The sequence below is a fragment of the Nerophis lumbriciformis genome, linkage group LG39 (assembly GCF_033978685.3).
Source record: "Nerophis lumbriciformis linkage group LG39, RoL_Nlum_v2.1, whole genome shotgun sequence".
In the NCBI taxonomy this organism is placed as follows: Eukaryota; Metazoa; Chordata; class Actinopteri; order Syngnathiformes; family Syngnathidae; genus Nerophis; species Nerophis lumbriciformis.
The window spans coordinates 4,491,648-4,511,472 of NC_084586.2; the positions used below are offsets into that span (position 1 = coordinate 4,491,648).

The 19,825-nt window shown below is 46.0% G+C and overlaps 1 protein-coding gene across 2 annotated transcripts in view; it reads left to right on the top strand.

Annotated features, from left to right (window-relative positions):
- The window catches only part of calcoco2 (calcium binding and coiled-coil domain 2), a 73,190-nt gene that overhangs the window by 37,839 nt on the left and 15,526 nt on the right, over positions 1-19,825 (top strand). For both annotated transcript variants that reach the window (XM_061931986.2, XM_061931987.2), the window contains exons 5-12: positions 1-126; positions 196-321; positions 2,243-2,368; positions 2,438-2,563; positions 2,642-2,770; positions 2,854-2,970; positions 18,104-18,269; positions 18,342-18,373. In XM_061931986.2, the coding sequence (XP_061787970.1) occupies positions 1-126; positions 196-321; positions 2,243-2,368; positions 2,438-2,563; positions 2,642-2,770; positions 2,854-2,970; positions 18,104-18,269; positions 18,342-18,373 (948 nt within the window). The remainder of the gene's footprint in view (positions 127-195; positions 322-2,242; positions 2,369-2,437; positions 2,564-2,641; positions 2,771-2,853; positions 2,971-18,103; positions 18,270-18,341; positions 18,374-19,825) is intronic.

Consider the following 19,825-nt stretch of genomic DNA (forward strand, 5'->3'; position numbering starts at 1 on the left):
CACCAAGTGGACGAGAGCGTTCGAGAGAAGGCGGCTCTGAAGGAAGCGGCGGATCGCATCAGAGAAAAGAACGAAGAGATGCAGAAAGATCTGCAGGACGAGAGGCGGCAAGTCGGCATCTTGGAGGTCTGTCGTCGTGTTTTCCTTTGCACGCTGGCAACTGTTGTGTGACGCTTGACTCTGTGGGCTCCACAGGAGCAGAAGAAGCAGCACAGCCAGGAGAAGTCTGAGCTGGAGAGAGAACTTTCAGAGACGAAGGCTCAGAATCAACAATTAGAAAACACGGTGCAGCAGCAAAAGCAAGAAATGGACAGCTTGAAGGTTTGGACATTTAGTTGTTTTTATTAAAATTATCTTAACTTATATTTTAAAATATGTTTTACTATTTTTTTAGATGGTTTTAATTTTGGTTTTCATCCAGTGGGGACATCTCAAATGTTATGTTTTTTTTCTTTTATTACTTTATTTTAAGTTATATTTTGAAATCTAATATACTATTTTTAGATGGTGTAAAATGTAGTTATTACCGAGTGGAGATGGGTTTTTTTTGTGTAAGGCACTTTGTTGCCATTGGCTCTGCATGAAAAGTGCTATATAAATAAAGTTTGATTTATCAAATCAAACTGACATTTGATTAAAAATATTACAAAAATGTCACCAAAAAAAAAAAGTCTGAAAAAAAAAAGTAATGGGTCGGGCCTCGACATCAAATTCTTCTTCAGGCCCCAATTGAGCGATGACTCCTGCTGCAAACAATAGAGTGCACCAAAAAGTCGATTCACACCCGAATTACGATTCTTAAATTGTCCCGATATAAATCGATTCATAAATTTAGAAAATCGATTAAAAAAAAGAAGAAGAAAAAGAAAGAACATTTGTATTTTTTACAAGAATCAGTTTTAAAATGTTGGCCCATCTCCAAGCAACCAGAAGGAACTTTTCCAACCTGTTTTGAAAAAGTTTCATTAGAATTATTTCACCAACTAATACAATGCGAGAATTGCGTTGAGTCGAGGATCGCGTTGAGTCGAGGATCGCGTTGAGTCGAGGACCGCGTTGAGTCGAGAATCATGTTGAGTCGAGTATCGCTTTTAGTCAAGAATCATGTTGAGTCGAGAATCATGTTGAGTCGAGAATCAAGAATCGCGTTGAGTCGAGAATCATGTTGAGGCAAGAATCAAGAATCACGTTGAGTCGAGAATCGCGTTGAGTCGAGGATCGCGTTGAGTCGAGGATCGCGTTGAGTCGAGGATCGCGTTGAGTCGAGGATCACGTTGAGTCGAGGATCGCTTTTAGTCAAGAATCATGTTGAGTCGAGAATCATGTTGAGTCGAGAATCGAGAATTGCGTTGAGTCGAGAATCGCGTTGAGTCGAGAATCGCGTTGAGTCAAAAATTGCGTTGAGTCGAGGATCGCGTTGAGTCGAGTATCGCTTTTAGTCAAGAATCATGTTGAGTCGAGAATTATGTTGAGTCGAGAATCATGTTGAGCCGAGAATCAAGAATCGCGTTGAGTCGAGAATCATGTTGAGGCAAGAATCAAGAATTGCGTTGAGTCGAGAATCGCGTTGAGTCGAGGATCGCGTTGAGTCGAGGATCGCGTTGAGTCGAGGATCGCTTTTAGTCAAGAATCATGTTGAGTCGAGAATCATGTTGAGTCGAGAATCGAGAATCGCGTTGAGTCGAGAATCACGTTGAGTCGAGAATCGCGTTGAGTCAAAAATTGCGTTGAGTCGAGGATCGCGTTGAGTCGAGTATCGCTTTTAGTCAAGAATCATGTTGAGTCGAGAATCATGTTGAGTCGAGAATCATGTTGAGCCGAGAATCAAGAATCGCGTTGAGTCGAGAATCATGTTGAGTCGAGAATCAAGAATCGCGTTGAGTCGAGAATCGCGTTGAGTCGAGGATCGCGTTGAGTCGAGGATCGCGTTGAGTCGAGGATCGCGTTGAGTCGAGAATCATGTTGAGTCGAGAATCATGTTGAGTCGAGAATCAAGAATCGCGTTGAGTCGAGAATCATGTTGAGTCGAGAATCGCGTTGAGTCGAGAATCGCTTTGAATCGAGAATCGCTTTGACTCGAGAATCGTCACCCCAGGAACGGGAATCAAATGTGCCCAAAGGTTCACACCCCGAGTAAACAATACTTAAAAAAGCGATTAAAATCCAAGAGGTTCTGAGTGTGGCTTTGAAACAGAAGGTTCCATATTGAAGGTCTGGAGGGCTTATGCTTGATGTTGCGCAGCACCAAGTGGACGAGAGCGTTCAAGAGAAGGCGGCTCTGAAGGAAGCGGCGGATCGCATCAGAGAAAAGAACGAAGAGATGCAGAAAGATCTGCAGGACGAGAGGCGGCAAGTCGGCGTCTTGGAGGTCTGTCGTCGTGTTTTCCTTTGCACGCTGGCAACTGTTGTGTGACGCTTGACTCTGTGGGCTCCACAGGAGCAGAAGAAGCAGCACAGCCAGGAGAAGTCTGAGCTGGAGAGAGAACTTTCAGAGACGAAGGCTCAGAATCAACAATTAGAAAACACGGTGCAGCAGCAAAAGCAAGAAATGGACAGCTTGAAGGTTTGGACATTTAGTTGTTCTTCCTTCTCACGTGGAGCTCGGGTGGCGAACGTTCCGTCTTCTTCTCCTGTCCAACAGCAGGAGACGCTGGCCCAGATGACAAGTCAGATGCAGATCCAGGAGAACCCTGCTGGGAGCACACCGGGCTGCGATGAAGAAGGCGGCGGCGGCGGCGAGTGTGATGACGGTCATTTAGGACAAACCGAGGTAGCATGCCCAAGGGAAGCCGCTGTGTTTGTAAACACAGCGTGCATCAGAATCTTCAGCAGAACCTCCTTTGTGGTTTCCAGCTGCAACTGAGAGAAGCTCAGGCCGCCATCGCAGAGAAGGAAGTCTTGATGGAGGAGAAGGAACAGCTGATGTTGACTATCAGACATCAAAACGACATGCTGACTCAAGAGAACCAAGTACGTCAAGATGAGCTCCTCACCATTATGTCACCTAGACGACAAATCCATTTTCCATAAATTCCAGTTTTTTGTTGCAGACATTTCAAACATTTAAAATCAATCTTTTTTTTATCCTCTTGCTCTGGCAGAGTGTTTGCCCCCAGAAACTTCCGTAGCTTCCGCCCTCTCCCTTATTTCCTTAGCACACGTGACAAACTCCAGGCCCGGGGGCCAGATCTGGCCTGCCACATCATTTCATGTGTCCCGACACTTTATATGACAAGTTCTGTCACGTCATATAATGTGGACCGCCATGTCATTCAATGTGGTGTGCCACATCATTTAATGTAGTCCGTCACCTCATTGTTTAAAGTGGCCCTTCCATGTTATACAGGTAAAAAGCCAGTAAATTAGAATATTTTGAAAAACTTGATTTATTTCAGTAATTGCATTCAAAAGGTGTAACTTGTACATTATATTTATTCATTGCACACAGACTGATGCATTCAAATGTTTATTTCATTTAATTTTGATGATTTGAAGTGGCAACAAATGAAAATCCAAAATTCCGTGTGTCACAAAATTAGAATATTACTTAAGGCTAATACAAAAAAGGGATTTTTAGAAATGTTGGCCAACTGAAAAGTATGAAAATGAAAAATATGAGCATGTACAATACTCAATACTTGGTTGGAGCTCCTTTTGCCTCAATTACTGCGTTAATGCGGCGTGGCATGGAGTCGATGAGTTTCTGGCACTGCTCAGGTGTTATGAGAGCCCAGGTTGCTCTGATAGAGGCCTTCAACTCTTCTGCGTTTTTGGGTCTGGCATTCTGCATCTTCCTTTTCACAATACCCCACAGATTTTCTATGGGGCTAAGGTCAGGGGAGTTGGCGGGCCAATTTAGAACAGAAATACCATGGTCCGTAAACCAGGCACGGGTAGATTTTGCGCTGTGTGCAGGCGCCAAGTCCTGTTGGAACTTGAAATCTCCATCTCCATAGAGCAGGTCAGCAGCAGGAAGCATGAAGTGCTCTAAAACTTGCTGGTAGACGGCTGCGTTGACCCTGGATCTCAGGAAACAGAGTGGACCGACACCAGCAGATGACATGGCACCCCAAACCATCACTGATGGTGGAAACTTTACACTAGACTTTAGGCAACGTGGATCCTGTGCCTCTCCTGTCTTCCTCCAGACTCTGGGACCTCGATTTCCAAAGGAAATGCAAAATTTGCATGGTTGGGTGATGGTTTGGGGTGCCATGTCATCTGCTGGTGTCGGTCCACTCTGTTTCCTGAGATCCAGGGTCAACGCAGCCGTCTACCAGCAAGTTTTAGAGCACTTCATGCTTCCTGCTGCTGACCTGCTCTATGGAGATGGAGATTTCAAGTTCCAACAGGACTTGGCGCCTGCACACAGCGCAAAATCTACCCGTGCCTGGTTTACGGACCATGGTATTTCTGTTCTAAATTGGCCCGCCAACTCCCCTGACCTTAGCCCCATAGAAAATCTGTGGGGTATTGTGAAAAGGAAGATGCAGAATGCCAGACCCAAAAACGCAGAAGAGTTGAAGGCCACTATCAGAGCAACCTGGGCTCTCATAACACCTGAGCAGTGCCAGACACTCATCGACTCCATGCCACGCCACATTAACGCAGTAATTGAGGCAAAAGGAGCTCCAACCAAGTATTGAGTATTGTACATGCTCATATTTTTCATTTTCATAATTTTCAGTTGGCCAACATTTCTAAAAATCCCTTTTTTGTATTAGCCTTAAGTAATATTCTAATTTTGTGACACACGGAATTTTGGATTTTCATTTGTTGCCACTTCAAATCATCAAAATTAAATGAAATAAACATTTGAATGCATCAGTCTGTGTGCAATGAATAAATATAATGTACAAGTTACACCTTTTGAATGCAATTACTGAAATAAATCAAGTTTTTCAAAATATTCTAATTTACTGGCTTTTACCCGTATATTGTGGTCCCTCACGTCATTTAACGTGGGCAGTCAAATCATTAATGTGGTCTGTCAACTCATTATTCTGGTCTGGCACATCATTTCATGTGGCCCGCCATGTTTCGTATATGACGTGGTCTGTCACCGCCATGTCATTCAATGTGGTGTACCACATCATTTAATGTAGTCCGTCACGTCATATATTGTGGTCCCTCACGTCATTTATTGTAGGCAGTCACCTCATAAATGTGGCCTGCCACATAATTTTAAGTGGCCCACTACATCATTTAAATTTTCCAGCCACATCATTTACCGCGGTCCGTCAACTCATTGTGGTCTGCCACCTCATTTAACGTAGTCCGCCATGTTGTATAAAGTGGTCTGCCACCTCATTTAACGCTATCCATCGTGTAATTTATTGTGGCCTACTATGTCACTCGATATGGTCTGCCATTGTATTTAACGTAGTCTGTCACGTCATTTAAAGTGGTATGCTACGTCATTCAAAGTCGCCCGCCATGTCATTTAATGTTATTTGCCACATCGTTTAAAATGGCCCGCCCTGTCGTATGTGGTCTGTCACTTCATGTAGAGTGGCCCGCCATATCATTCAATGTGGTCTGCCACATCATTAACCGTAGTTCGTCACGTCATTTATTGTGGCCTGCTATGTCATATAATGTGGTCCATCACATCATTTAATGTGGTCTATAACATCATTTAATCTGCCCCGCCACATCATTTAATGTGGTCTGTCATATCATTAAAGGGGCCTGCCACATCATACAATGCGGTCCGTCACGTTATTCAAAGTGGTCTATAACATCATTTAACCTGAGCCGCCACGTCATATAATGTGGTCCGCAATATCATTAAAGTGGCCCGCCACATTATACAATGCGGTCTGTCCCGATATTCACAATGGTCCGTCATGTCATATAATGTGGTCCGTCACGTCCTTAAATGCGATCTGCCACATCATTTAACGTAGTCAGTCACGTTACGTCATTTAATGTGGCCCACCATGTCATGATGTGGTCTGTTACGTCATTCAATGTGGTCTGCCACATCATTTAATGTAGTCAGTCGCGTGGACATCGGGGGCAGTACCTCTGGATTGGCAGACCGGGGTGGTGGTTCCTCTCTTTAAGAAGGGGAACCGGAGGGTGTGTTCTAACTATCGTGGGATCACACTCCTCAGCCTTCCCGGTAAGGTCTATTCAGGTGTACTGGAGAGGAGGCTACGCCGGATAGTCGAACCTCGGATTCAGGAGGAACAGTGTGGTTTTCGTCCTGGTCGTGGAACTGTGGACCAGCTCTATACTCTCGGCAGGGTCCTTGAGGGTGCATGGGAGTTTGCCCAACCAGTCTACATGTGCTTTGTGGACTTGGAGAAGGCATTCGACCGTGTCCCTCGGGAAGTCCTGTGGGGAGTGCTCAGAGAGTATGGGGTTTCGGACTGTCTGATTGTGGCGGTCCGCTCCCTGTATGATCAGTGTCAGAGCTTGGTTCGCATTGCGGCAGTAAGTCGGACACGTTTCCGGTGAGGGTTGGACTCCGCCAAGGCTGCCCTTTGTCACCGATTCTGTTCATAACTTTTATGGACAGAATTTCTAGGCGCAGTCAAGGCGTTGAGGGGATCCGGTTTGGTGGCTGCAGGATTAGGTCTCTGCTTTTTGCAGATGATTTGGTCCTGATGGCTTCATCTGGCCAGGATCTTCAGCTCTCACTGGATCGGTTCGCAGCTGAGTGTGAAGCGACTGGGATGAGAATCAGCACCTCCAAGTCCGAGTCCATGGTTCTCGCCCGGAAAAGGGTGGAGTGCCATCTCCGGGTTGGGGAGGAGATCTTGCCCCAAGTGGAGGAGTTCAAGTACCTCGGAGTCTTGTTCACGAGTGAGGGAAGAGTGGATCGTGAGATCGACAGGCGGATCGGTGCGGCGTCTTCAGTAATGCGGACGCTGTATCGATCCGTTGTGGTGAAGAAGGAGCTGAGCCGGAAGGCAAAGCTCTCAATTTACCGGTCGATCTACGTTCCCATCCTCACCTATGGTCATGAGCTTTGGGTTATGACCGAAAGGACAAGATCACGGGTACAAGCGGCCGAAATGAGTTTCCTCCGCCGGGTGGCGGGGCTCTCCCTTAGAGATAGGGTGAGAAGCTCTGTCATCCGGGGGGAGCTCAAAGTAAAGCCGCTGCTCCTCCGCATCGAGAGGAGCCAGATGAGGTGGTTCGGGCATCTGGTCAGGATGCCACCCGAGCGCCTCCCTAAGGAGGTGTTTAGGGCATGTCCGACCGGTAGGAGGCCACGAGGAAGACCCAGGACACGTTGGGAAGACTATGTCTCCCAGCTGGCCTGGGAACGCCTCGGGATCCCCCGGGAGGAGCTGGACGAAGTGGCTGAGGAGAGGGAAGTCTGGGTTTCCCTGCTTAGGCTGCTGCCCCCGCGACCCGACCTCGGATAAGCGGAAGAAGATGGATGGATGGATGGTCACGTCATTTAATGTGGCCCAGCATGTCATTCAACGTGGTCCGTCCCGTTATTCAAAGTGGCCCGTCACGTCCTTTAATGTGATCCACCACGTCATTTGTGATCTGCCACATCATTTAACGTAGTCAGTCACGTTACGTCATTTAATGTGGCCCACCATGTAATAATGTGGTCTGTCACGTCAATGTGGCCCACCATGTCATTCAATGTGATCTGCCACATCTTTTAATGTAGTCAGTCACGTCATTCAATGTGGTCCGTCACATCATACAATGCGGTCCGTCCCGTTATTCAAAGTGGCCCGTCACGTCGTTTAATGTGATCTGCCACATCATTTAACGTAGTCAGTCACATCACGTCATTTAATGTGGCCCGCCATATCATTCAATGTAATCTGCCACATCATTTAACATAGTCATTCAAGTCATTCAACGTGGCCCACCATGTCATTCAAAGTGGCCTGTCACATCATTTAATGTACTCAGTCACGACATTTAAAGAGGCCCGCTGAGGGCAGCCATAATCAGAGGTGGGTAGAGTAGCCAGAAATTGTACTCAAGTAAGAGTACTGTTACTTTAGAGATTTATTACTCAAGTAAAAGTAAGGAGTAGTCACCCAAAGATTTACTTGAGTAAAAGTAAAAAGTATGTTGTGAAAAAAACTACTCAAGTACTGAGTAACTGATGAGTAACCTGTTCGTTTAATGATGACGGCAACAAATAATGCACAAAAACATAAAAATAGCAATGAGCAAATACAGAGCCAGGAATATATCTTAAGCAACTAAAACAATAATATATATTAAATAATAATACATTAACATAAAAAAATTAAGGCAAATTGAGCCACAATAACTTGACAGCACCATAGGCTCAGTAGGCAGAGATTACAAAGGAAAATAACAAGTTAGACTTTACGCAAACCATAAACTGATAGGTGTGGGCTGCACCTGGGAACTTGTATTAGTAGATTGCACAGTACAGTACAATTGACCACTAAATGGTAACACTCAAATAAGTTTTTCAACTTGTTTAAGTCGGGGTCCACGTAAATCAATTCATGGTAAACACACTGTGCACTTCTGATTGGTGTTTCTATGCATGCGCGCGCGTGTGTGTATGTGTGTGTGTGTGTGTGTGTGTGTGTGTGTGTGTGTGTGTGTGTGTGTGTGTGTGTGTGTGTCTATGAGGCTGCAGTGCGTTAATAAATGTCCCCACACGATGTACATTTGACAGTGATTCATAGCAGGGAAGCTAACATCAGCCTACGGTGACAGCCAAAATATCTACTAACGTTACTTACCGCGATGTGCTTCCTCAAATTTGAAGTTGAGTTCATGTAAGCTTAAGCTTGTTGTTTGCCGCATGTGACCGCCTGGCTCTGTTTGATTGGTGAAACGGAGTCAAACGTCACCAGTGACTGCATTTGATTGGTGAAACGGAGTCAAACGTCACCAGTGACTGCCTTTGATTGGTGAAACGGAGTCAAACGTCACCAGTGACTGCATTTGATTGGTGAAACGGAGTCAAACGTCACCAGTGACTGTATTTGATTGGTGAAACGGAGTCAAACGTCACCAGTGACTGCATTTGATTGGTGAAACGGAGTCAAACGTCACCAGTGATTGTATTTGATTGGTGAAACGGAGTCAAACGTCACCAGTGACTGCCTTTGATTGGTGAAACGGAGTCAAACGTCACCAGTGACTGCCTTTGATTGGTGAAACGGAGTCAAACGTCACCAGTGATTGCATTTGATAGGTGAAACGGAGTCAAACGTCACTAGTGATTGCATTTGATTGGTGAAACGGAGTCAAACGTCACCAGTGACTGCATTTGATTGGTGAAACGGAGTCAAACGTCACTAGTGATTGCATTTGATTGGTGAAACGGAGTCAAACGTCACCAGTGACTGCATTTGATTGGTGAAACAGAGTCAAACGTCACTAGTGATTGCATTTGATTGGTGGAACTGAGTCAAACGTCACCAGTGACTGCCTTTGATTGGTGAAACGGAGTCAAACGTCACCAGTGACTGCATTTGATTGGTGAAACGGAGTCAAACGTCACTAGTGATTGCATTTGATTGGTGAAACGGAGTCAAACGTCACCAGTGACTGCCTTTGATTGGTGAAACGGAGTCAAGCGTCACCAGTGACTGCATTTGATTGGTGAAACGGAGTCAAACGTCACTAGTGATTGCATTTGATTGGTGAAACGGAGTCAAACGTCACCAGTGACTGCCTTTGATTGGTGAAACGGAGTCAAACGTCACCAGTGACTGCATTTGATTGGTGAAACGGAGTCAAACGTCACCAGTGACTGTATTTGATTGGTGAAACGGAGTCAAACGTCACCAGTGACTGCATTTGATTGGTGAAACGGAGTCAAACGTCACCAGTGATTGTATTTGATTGGTGAAACGGAGTCAAACGTCACCAGTGACTGCCTTTGATTGGTGAAACGGAGTCAAACGTCACCAGTGACTGCCTTTGATTGGTGAAACGGAGTCAAACGTCACCAGTGATTGCATTTGATAGGTGAAACGGAGTCAAACGTCACTAGTGATTGCATTTGATTGGTGAAACGGAGTCAAACGTCACCAGTGACTGCATTTGATTGGTGAAACGGAGTCAAACGTCACTAGTGATTGCATTTGATTGGTGAAACTGAGTCAAACGTCACCAGTGACTGCCTTTGATTGGTGAAACGGAGTCAAACGTCACCAGTGACTGCATTTGATTGGTGAAACGGAGTCAAACGTCACTAGTGATTGCATTTGATTGGTGAAACGGAGTCAAACGTCACCAGTGACTGCCTTTGATTGGTGAAACGGAGTCAAGCGTCACCAGTGACTGCATTTGATTGGTGAAACGGAGTCAAACGTCACTAGTGATTGCATTTGATTGGTGAAACGGAGTCAAACGTCACCAGTGACTGCCTTTGATTGGTGAAACGGAGTCAAACGTCACCAGTGACTGCATTTGATTGGTGAAACGGAGTCAAACGTCACCAGTGATTGCATTTGATAGGTGAAACTGAGTCAAACGTCACCAGTGATTGCATTTGATAGGTGAAACTGAGTCAAACGTCACCAGTGACTGCATTTGATTGGTGAAACTGAGTCAAACGTCACTAGTGATTGCATTTGATTGGTGAAACGGAGTCAAACGTCACCAGTGACTGCCTTTGATTGGTGAAACGGAGTCAAACGTCACCAGTGACTGCATTTGATTGGTGAAACGGAGTCAAACGTCACCAGTGACTGTATTTGATTGGTGAAACGGAGTCAAACGTCACCAGTGATTGCATTTGATTGGTGAAACGGAGTCAAACGTCACCAGTGACTGCCTTTGATTGGTGAAACGGAGTCAAACGTCACCAGTGACTGCATTTGATTGGTGAAACGGAGTCAAACGTCACCAGTGATTGCATTTGATAGGTGAAACTGAGTCAAACGTCACCAGTGACTGCATTTGATTGGTGAAACGGAGTCAAACGTCACCAGTGATTGCATTTGATAGGTGAAACTGAGTCAAACGTCACCAGTGACTGCCTTTGATTGGTGAAACGGAGTCAAACGTCACCAGTGACTGCATTTGATTGGTGAAACGGAGTCAAACGTCACCAGTGACTGCATTTGATTGGTGAAACGGAGTCAAACGTCACCAGTGATTGCATTTGATAGGTGAAACTGAGTCAAACGTCACCAGTGACTGCATTTGATTGGTGAAACTGAGTCAAACGTCACTAGTGATTGCATTTGATTGGTGAAACGGAGTCAAACGTCACCAGTGACTGCCTTTGATTGGTGAAACGGAGTCAAACGTCACCAGTGACTGCATTTGATTGGTGAAACGGAGTCAAACGTCACCAGTGACTGCATTTGATTGGTGAAACGGAGTCAAACGTCACCAGTGACTGCCTTTGATTGGTGAAACGGAGTCAAACGTCACCAGTGACTGCATTTGATTGGTGAAATGGAGTCAAACGTCACTAGTGATTGCATTTGATTGGTGAAACGGAGTCAAACGTCACCAGTGACTGCATTTGATTGGTGAAACTGAGTCAAACGTCACCAGTGACTGCATTTGATTGGTGAAATGGAGTCAAACGTCACTAGTGATTGCATTTGATTGGTGAAACGGAGTCAAACGTCACCAGTGACTGCCTTTGATTGGTGAAACGGAGTCAAACGTCACCAGTGACTGCATTTGATTGGTGAAACGGAGTCAAACGTCACCAGTGACTGCCTTTGATTGGTGAAACGGAGTCAAACGTCACGAGTGACTGCATTTGATTGGTGAAACGGAGTCAAACGTCACCAGTGATTGCATTTGATAGGTGAAACTGAGTCAAACGTCACCAGTGACTGTATTTGATTGGTGAAACGGAGTCAAACGTCACCAGTGACTGCATTTGATTGGTGAAACGGAGTCAAACGTCACCAGTGACTGCCTTTGATTGGTGAAACGGAGTCAAACGTCACCAGTGACTGCATTTGATTGGTGAAACGGAGTCAAACGTCACTAGTGATTGCATTTGATTGGTGAAACGGAGTCAAACGTCACCAGTGACTGCATTTGATTGGTGAAACGGAGTCAAACGTCACCAGTGACTGCATTTGATTGGTGAAACGGAGTCAAACGTCACCAGTGACTGCATTTGATTGGTGAAACGGAGTCAAACGTCACCAGTGATTGCATTTGATAGGTGAAACTGAGTCAAACGTCACCAGTGACTGCATTTGATTGGTGAAACGGAGTCAAACGTCACCAGTGACTGCATTTGATTGGTGAAACGGAGTCAAACGTCACCAGTGACTGCATTTGATTGGTGAAACGGAGTCAAACGTCACCAGTGATTGCATTTGATAGGTGAAACTGAGTCAAACGTCACCAGTGACTGCATTTGATTGGTGAAACGGAGTCAAACGTCACCAGTGACTGCATTTGATTGGTGAAACGGAGTCAAACGTCACCAGTGACTGCCTTTGATTGGTGAAACGGAGTCAAACGTCACCAGTGACTGCATTTGATTGGTGAAACGGAGTCAAACGTCACCAGTGATTGCATTTGATAGGTGAAACTGAGTCAAACGTCACCAGTGACTGTATTTGATTGGTGAAACGGAGTCAAACGTCACCAGTGACTGCATTTGATTGGTGAAACGGAGTCAAACGTCACCAGTGACTGCATTTGATTGGTGAAACGGAGTCAAACGTCACCAGTGATTGCATTTGATAGGTGAAACTGAGTCAAACGTCACCAGTGACTGCATTTGATTGGTGAAACGGAGTCAAACGTCACCAGTGACTGCATTTGATTGGTGAAACGGAGTCAAACGTCACCAGTGACTGCCTTTGATTGGTGAAACGGAGTCAAACGTCACCAGTGACTGCATTTGATTGGTGAAACGGAGTCAAACGTCACTAGTGATTGCATTTGATTGGTGAAACGGAGTCAAACGTCACCAGTGACTACCTTTGATTGGTGAAACGGAGTCAAACGTCACCAGTGACTGCCTTTGATTGGTGAAACGGAGTCAAACGTCACCAGTGACTGCATTTGATTGGTGAAACGGAGTCAAACGTCACCAGTGACTGCATTTGATTGGTGAAACGGAGTCAAACGTCACCAGTGATTGCATTTGATAGGTGAAACTGAGTCAAACGTCACCAGTGACTGTATTTGATTGGTGAAACGGAGTCAAACGTCACCAGTGACTGCATTTGATTGGTGAAACGGAGTCAAACGTCACCAGTGACTGCATTTGATTGGTGAAACGGAGTCAAACGTCACCAGTGATTGCATTTGATAGGTGAAACTGAGTCAAACGTCACCAGTGACTGCATTTGATTGGTGAAACGGAGTCAAACGTCACCAGTGACTGCATTTGATTGGTGAAACGGAGTCAAACGTCACCAGTGACTGCCTTTGATTGGTGAAACGGAGTCAAACGTCACCAGTGACTGCATTTGATTGGTGAAACGGAGTCAAACGTCACTAGTGATTGCATTTGATTGGTGAAACGGAGTCAAACGTCACCAGTGACTGCCTTTGATTGGTGAAACGGAGTCAAACGTCACCAGTGACTGCCTTTGATTGGTGAAACGGAGTCAAACGTCACCAGTGACTGCATTTGATTGGTGAAACGGAGTCAAACGTCACCAGTGACTGCATTTGATTGGTGAAACGGAGTCAAACGTCACCAGTGACTGCATTTGATTGGTGAAACGGAGTCAAACGTCACCAGTGACTGCCTTTGATTGGTGAAACGGAGTCAAACGTCACCAGTGACTGCATTTGATTGGTGAAACGGAGTCAAACGTCACCAGTGATTGCATTTGATAGGTGAAACTGAGTCAAACGTCACCAGTGACTGTATTTGATTGGTGAAACGGAGTCAAACGTCACCAGTGACTGCATTTGATTGGTGAAACGGAGTCAAACGTCACCAGTGACTGTATTTGATTGGTGAAACGGAGTCAAACGTCACCAGTGACTGCATTTGATTGGTGAAACGGAGTCAAACGTCACCAGTGACTGTATTTGATTGGTGAAACGGAGTCAAACGTCACCAGTGACTGCATTTGATTGGTGAAACGGAGTCAAACGTCACCAGTGACTGCCTTTGATTGGTGAAACGGAGTCAAACGTCACCAGTGACTGCATTTGATTGGTGAAACGGAGTCAAACGTCACCAGTGACTGCATTTGATTGGTGAAACGGAGTCAAACGTCACCAGTGACTGCATTTGATTGGTGAAACGGAGTCAAACGTCACCAGTGATTGCATTTGATAGGTGAAACTGAGTCAAACGTCACCAGTGACTGTATTTGATTGGTGAAACGGAGTCAAACGTCACCAGTGACTGCATTTGATTGGTGAAACTGAGTCAAACGTCACCAGTGACTGCCTTTGATTGGTGAAACGGAGTCAAACGTCACCAGTGACTGCATTTGATTGGTGAAACGGAGTCAAACGTCACCAGTGATTGCATTTGATAGGTGAAACTGAGTCAAACGTCACCAGTGACTGTATTTGATTGGTGAAACGGAGTCAAACGTCACCAGTGACTGCATTTGATTGGTGAAACGGAGTCAAACGTCACCAGTGACTGCATTTGATTGGTGAAACGGAGTCAAACGTCACCAGTGACTGCATTTGATTGGTGAAACTGAGTCAAACGTCACCAGTGACTGCCTTTGATTGGTGAAACGGAGTCAAACGTCACCAGTGACTGCATTTGATTGGTGAAACTGAGTCAAACGTCACCAGTGACTGTATTTGATTGGTGAAACGGAGTCAAACGTCACCAGTGACTACATTTGATTGGTGAAACGGAGTCAAACGTCACCAGTGACTGCATTTGATTGGTGAAACGGAGTCAAACGTCACCAGTGATTGCATTTGATAGGTGAAACTGAGTCAAACGTCACCAGTGACTGCATTTGATTGGTGAAACGGAGTCAAACGTCACTAGTGATTGCATTTGATTGGTGAAACGGAGTCAAACGTCACCAGTGACTGCATTTGATTGGTGAAACGGAGTCAAACGTCACCAGTGACTGCCTTTGATTGGTGAAACGGAGTCAAACGTCACCAGTGACTGCATTTGATTGGTGAAACGGAGTCAAACGTCACCAGTGATTGTATTTGATAGGTGAAACTGAGTCAAACGTCACCAGTGACTGCCTTTGATTGGTGAAACGGAGTCAAACGTCACCAGTGACTGCCTTTGATTGGTGAAACGGAGTCAAACGTCACCAGTGACTGCATTTGATTGGTGAAACGGAGTCAAACGTCACCAGTGACTGCATTTGATTGGTGAAACGGAGTCAAACGTCACCAGTGACTGCATTTGATTGGTGAAACGGAGTCAAACGTCACTAGTGATTGCATTTGATTGGTGAAATGGAGTCAAACGTCACCAGTGACTGCATTTGATTGGTGAAACGCAGGCATGCGATAGATCCTACTTTGAAGGTCTGTCTGACAAATCAAAACAAACAAAGCGTGCATTAACAGATCGATAAAAATCAGTAGCGAGCTGAATGTAGATAAATGGAGCGGAGTAAAAGTAGCGTTTCTTCTCTATAAATATACTCAAGTAAAAGTAAAAGTATGTTGCATTAAAACTACTCTTAGAAGTACAATTTATCCCAAAAGTTACTCAAGTAGATGTAACGGAGTAAATGTAGCGCGTTACTACCCACCTCTGGCCATAATTGCGACGTGGGTCTCAATATTGCCCTGCGATGAGGTGGCGACTTGTCCAGGGTGTACACCGCCTTCTGCCCGAATGCAGCTGAGATAGGCTCCAGCACCCCCGCGACTCCGAACGGGACAAGCGGTAGAAAATGGCTGGACGGGCCTCAATATTGACACCCCTGCTTCTCAAATATTTCCTGTTATGCCCTCCCCCGCCCCCATAGGAAGAGGAAAATATTTTGCACCCCCCCGTTCTCCACCGTGACTATAAATAGTATAATTTGTCGATAAAATTGTTATAACTATACACCTGCATAACATTGTAAACGTATTAACAATAAAGGAAGCCTTTCCTCGTCTCCCACCGTGGTTACAGTGAAGCCGAGTGTTGCATACGCTTCATCTTATTCTGGTACGGCCCCGAGATCACACGCGCCCCCCTACCATTTGAGAAGGACTGCCTTAGGGGGATGCACACACATCGTAGCACAACATGGCTAAAGTTAACGCAAACGACAGCAAGACGTTTGTTCCCAAGAGAAGAAAAGGTTTGTCAGTGGTTTGGTTTTGCGGCAACAGGCGCGGAACAAACGACGGCACGCTGCAAAGTTTGTTTAAAAAAGGCAGCAGGCCAACAAACTTATTCCAGCTTTTTAAACGGAAGCATCCAGCTACTTTTTACAAACAAAGTCTGCTAAAAAGCATCTTACTGTGGTGCAATCATTCACACAAACTACCATGTTGGAAAAAAAGAGCACTGTAATGATTGCTCTGCACGTCGATGAAGATGAGGCGGCCAAACAGTGGAAGAGTCCGTGTTTACAGAGCATTCACAATTTATCTTACAGCCTTATTCCAAAATAAAGGACATTTTTCTCCTCAAAATTATTCACACAATACCCCATAATAACATTGTGAAAACATATTTTTCGAAATTTTTGCAAATTTATTACAAATAAAAAACGAAGAAATCACGTGTCTCTTTAAGAAGGGGAACCGGAGGGTGTGTTCCAACTATCGTGGGATCACACTCCTCAGCCTTGATCTGGAGAGAAGGCTACGCCGGATAGTCGAACCTCGGATTCAGGAGGAACAGTGTGGTTTTCGTCCTGGTCGTGGAACTGTGGACCAGCGCTATACTCTCGGCAGGGTCCTTGAGGGTGCATGGGAGTTTGCCCAACCAGTCTACATGTGTTTTGTGGACTTGGAGAAGGCATTCGACCGTGTCCCTCGGGAGGTCCTGTGGGGAGTGCTCAGAGAGTATGGGGTATCGGACTGTCTGATTGTGGCAGTCCGCTCCCTGTATGATCAGTGTCAGAGCTTGGTCCGCATTGCCGGCAGTAGGTCGGACACGTTTCCGGTAAGGGTTGGACTCCGCCAAGGCTGCCCTTTGTCACCGATTCTGTTCATAACTTTTATGGACAGAATTTCTAGGCGCAGTCAAGGCGTTGAGGGGATCTGGTTTGGTGGCTGCAGGATTAGGTCTCTGCTTTTTGCGGATGATGTGGTCCTGATGGCTTCATCTGGCCAGGATCTTCAGCTCTCACTGGATCGGTTCGCAGCCGAGTGTGAAGCGACTGGGATGGGAATCAGCACCTCCAAGTCCGAGTCCATGGTTCTCGCCCGGAAAAGGGTGGAGTGCCATCTCCGGGTTGGGGAGGAGACCCTGCCCCAAGTGGAGGAGTTCAAGTACCTAGAAGTCTTGTTCACGAGAGGGGGAAGAGTGGATCGTGAGATCGACAGGCGGATCGGTGCGGCATCTTCAGTAATGCGGACGCTGTATCGATCCGTTGTGGTGAAGAAGGAGCTGAGCCGGAAGGCAAAGCTCTCAATTTACCGGTCGATCTACGTTCCCATCCTCACCTATGGTCATGAGCTTTGGGTTATGACCGAAAGGACAAGATCACGGGTACAAGCGGCCGAAATTAGTTTCCTCCGCCGGGTGGCGGGGCTCTCCCTTAGAGATAGGGTGAGAAGCTCTGTCATCCGGGGAGAGCTCAAAGTAAAGCCGCTGCTCCTCCACATCGAGAGGAGCCAGATGAGGTGGTTCGGGCATCTGGTCAGGATGCCACCCGAACGCCTCCCTAGGGAGGTGTTTAGGGCACATCCAACCGGTAGGAGGCCACGGGGAAGACCCAGGACACGTTGGGAAGACTATGTCTCCCGGCTGGCCTAAGAACGCCTCGGGATCCCCCGGGAGGAGCTGGACGAAGTGGCTGGGGAGAGGGAAGTCTGGGCTTCCCTGCTTAGGCTGCTGCCCCCGCGACCCGACCTCGGATAAGCGGAAGAAGACGGATGGAAATCACGTGTGCTTATATAAGTATCTCATTGTTATCTAATCAGTTTCTTTAAAAAGTGGGAAGAAAAAAAAAACGTCAATTCAATATTTGGGGAAAAAATTTTACATTTTATTTTTAGACCATATTGCCCAGGCCTATCTTCACCTTTTAGTCGCTGGTTATTTTGTTACTCACTTTTCCAGAACCTGAGAAGAGACGTGGAGGAGCTGCGCAGGATGTTGAAGGAACTTCCTACGGCCGCACTCACCCTCTCGCCGCAGCATGAGGTCACAGCGTCCCCTGGGGGTGAACTCATACAGACCGATGCGGGCCAGACGCGCGACCCCTCGTATGACGACCTGCCCGTAGGTGAGTGGCGAGGGCGGAGATCAATCGCGTCCAATTATTCGTCGTCTTCATGCACGACTCTGCTCTTTGCAGTGAGCATCACCGAGGACGAGGACGAAGACAAGGTACAGAAATATCTCACGCAATATAATTCTTCCCTCAAGCCGTAAGACTCTTGAACGCGTCATAATCAAATTATCCCCCCAACTCCCCCCAAAATGGATTAACTCGCTGGAATAAAAAAGACAATATAACATACATCCATAAACGTGGACGCATGTGGAAAAAGTGCAATATATTTATCTGTACAGTAATCTATTTATTTATTTATATATATTTATTTATTTTAGATATATATATTTATTTATTTATATATGCACCTTATTGCTTTTTTTATCCTGCACTACCACGAGCTTATGTAACGAAATGTCGTTCTTATCTGTGCTGTAAAGTTCAAATTTGAATGACAATAAAAAGGAAGTCTAAGTCTAAATCTAAAATGACGAGTCAGCAAGCTAAATATCTAGATCATGGCCTCAAAACAAGTGTTTTGTAGTACAGGGGAATTTTAGCACACTTCTGAACCTAATCTAGTGGCAGTGTTTCCCAAACATTTGTTTAATTGTAGCGGTCCGCCAGAGAATAAGAAGACGTAGCAGCAGGGTTCCATGTTGCCAGCTCAGCAACTTTGGCGCCATATTTAGAGAGTATTCAGAGTCTGCAGATACTTCTATCAATCAATCAATCAATCAATGTTTATTTATACAGCCCTAAATCGCAAGTGTCTCAAAGGGCTGCACAAGCCACAACGACATCCTCGGTTCAGATCCCACATAAGGGCAAGGAAAAACTCACAACCCAGTGGGATGTCAATGTGAATGACTATGAGAAACCTTGGAGAGGACCGCAGATGTGGACGTCGAGTGGATCTAGCATAATATTGTGAAAGTCCAGTCCATAGTGGATCTAACATAATAGTGAGAGTCTAGTCCATAGTGGGGCCAGACGAGCGGTCCATCCCGGGTCCCGACTCTGGACAGCCAGCACTTCATCCATGGCCACCGGACCTATGCCCCCCCCCCCCCTTCCACAAGGAAGAGGGGGGCAGAGAAGAAAAGAAACGGCAGATCAACTGGTCTAAAAAGGGGGTCTATTTAAAGGCTAGAGCATGGGTGTCAAACTCTGGCCCGCGGGCCAAATTTGGCCCGCCGTGTAATTTCATTTGGCCCTTGAGGCAATATCAAATTAACATTAGATCTGGCCCGCCAGTATTATACAACCGCTGTAACACCGCATTCACCGCTAATACTCATACTTGCCAACCCTCCCGATTTTCAGTGCCCCTCCCGAAAGTTTGCCGGGGCAACCATTCTCCCGAATTTCTCCCGATTTCCACGCGGACAACAATATTGGGGGCGTGCCTTAAAGGCACTGCCTTTAGCGTCCTCTACAACCTGTCGTCACGTCTGCTTTTCCTCCATACAAACAGCGTGCCGGCCCTTGTCACATGATATATGCGGCTTCTACACACACATAAGTGAATGCAAGGCATACTTGATCAACAGCCATACAGGTCA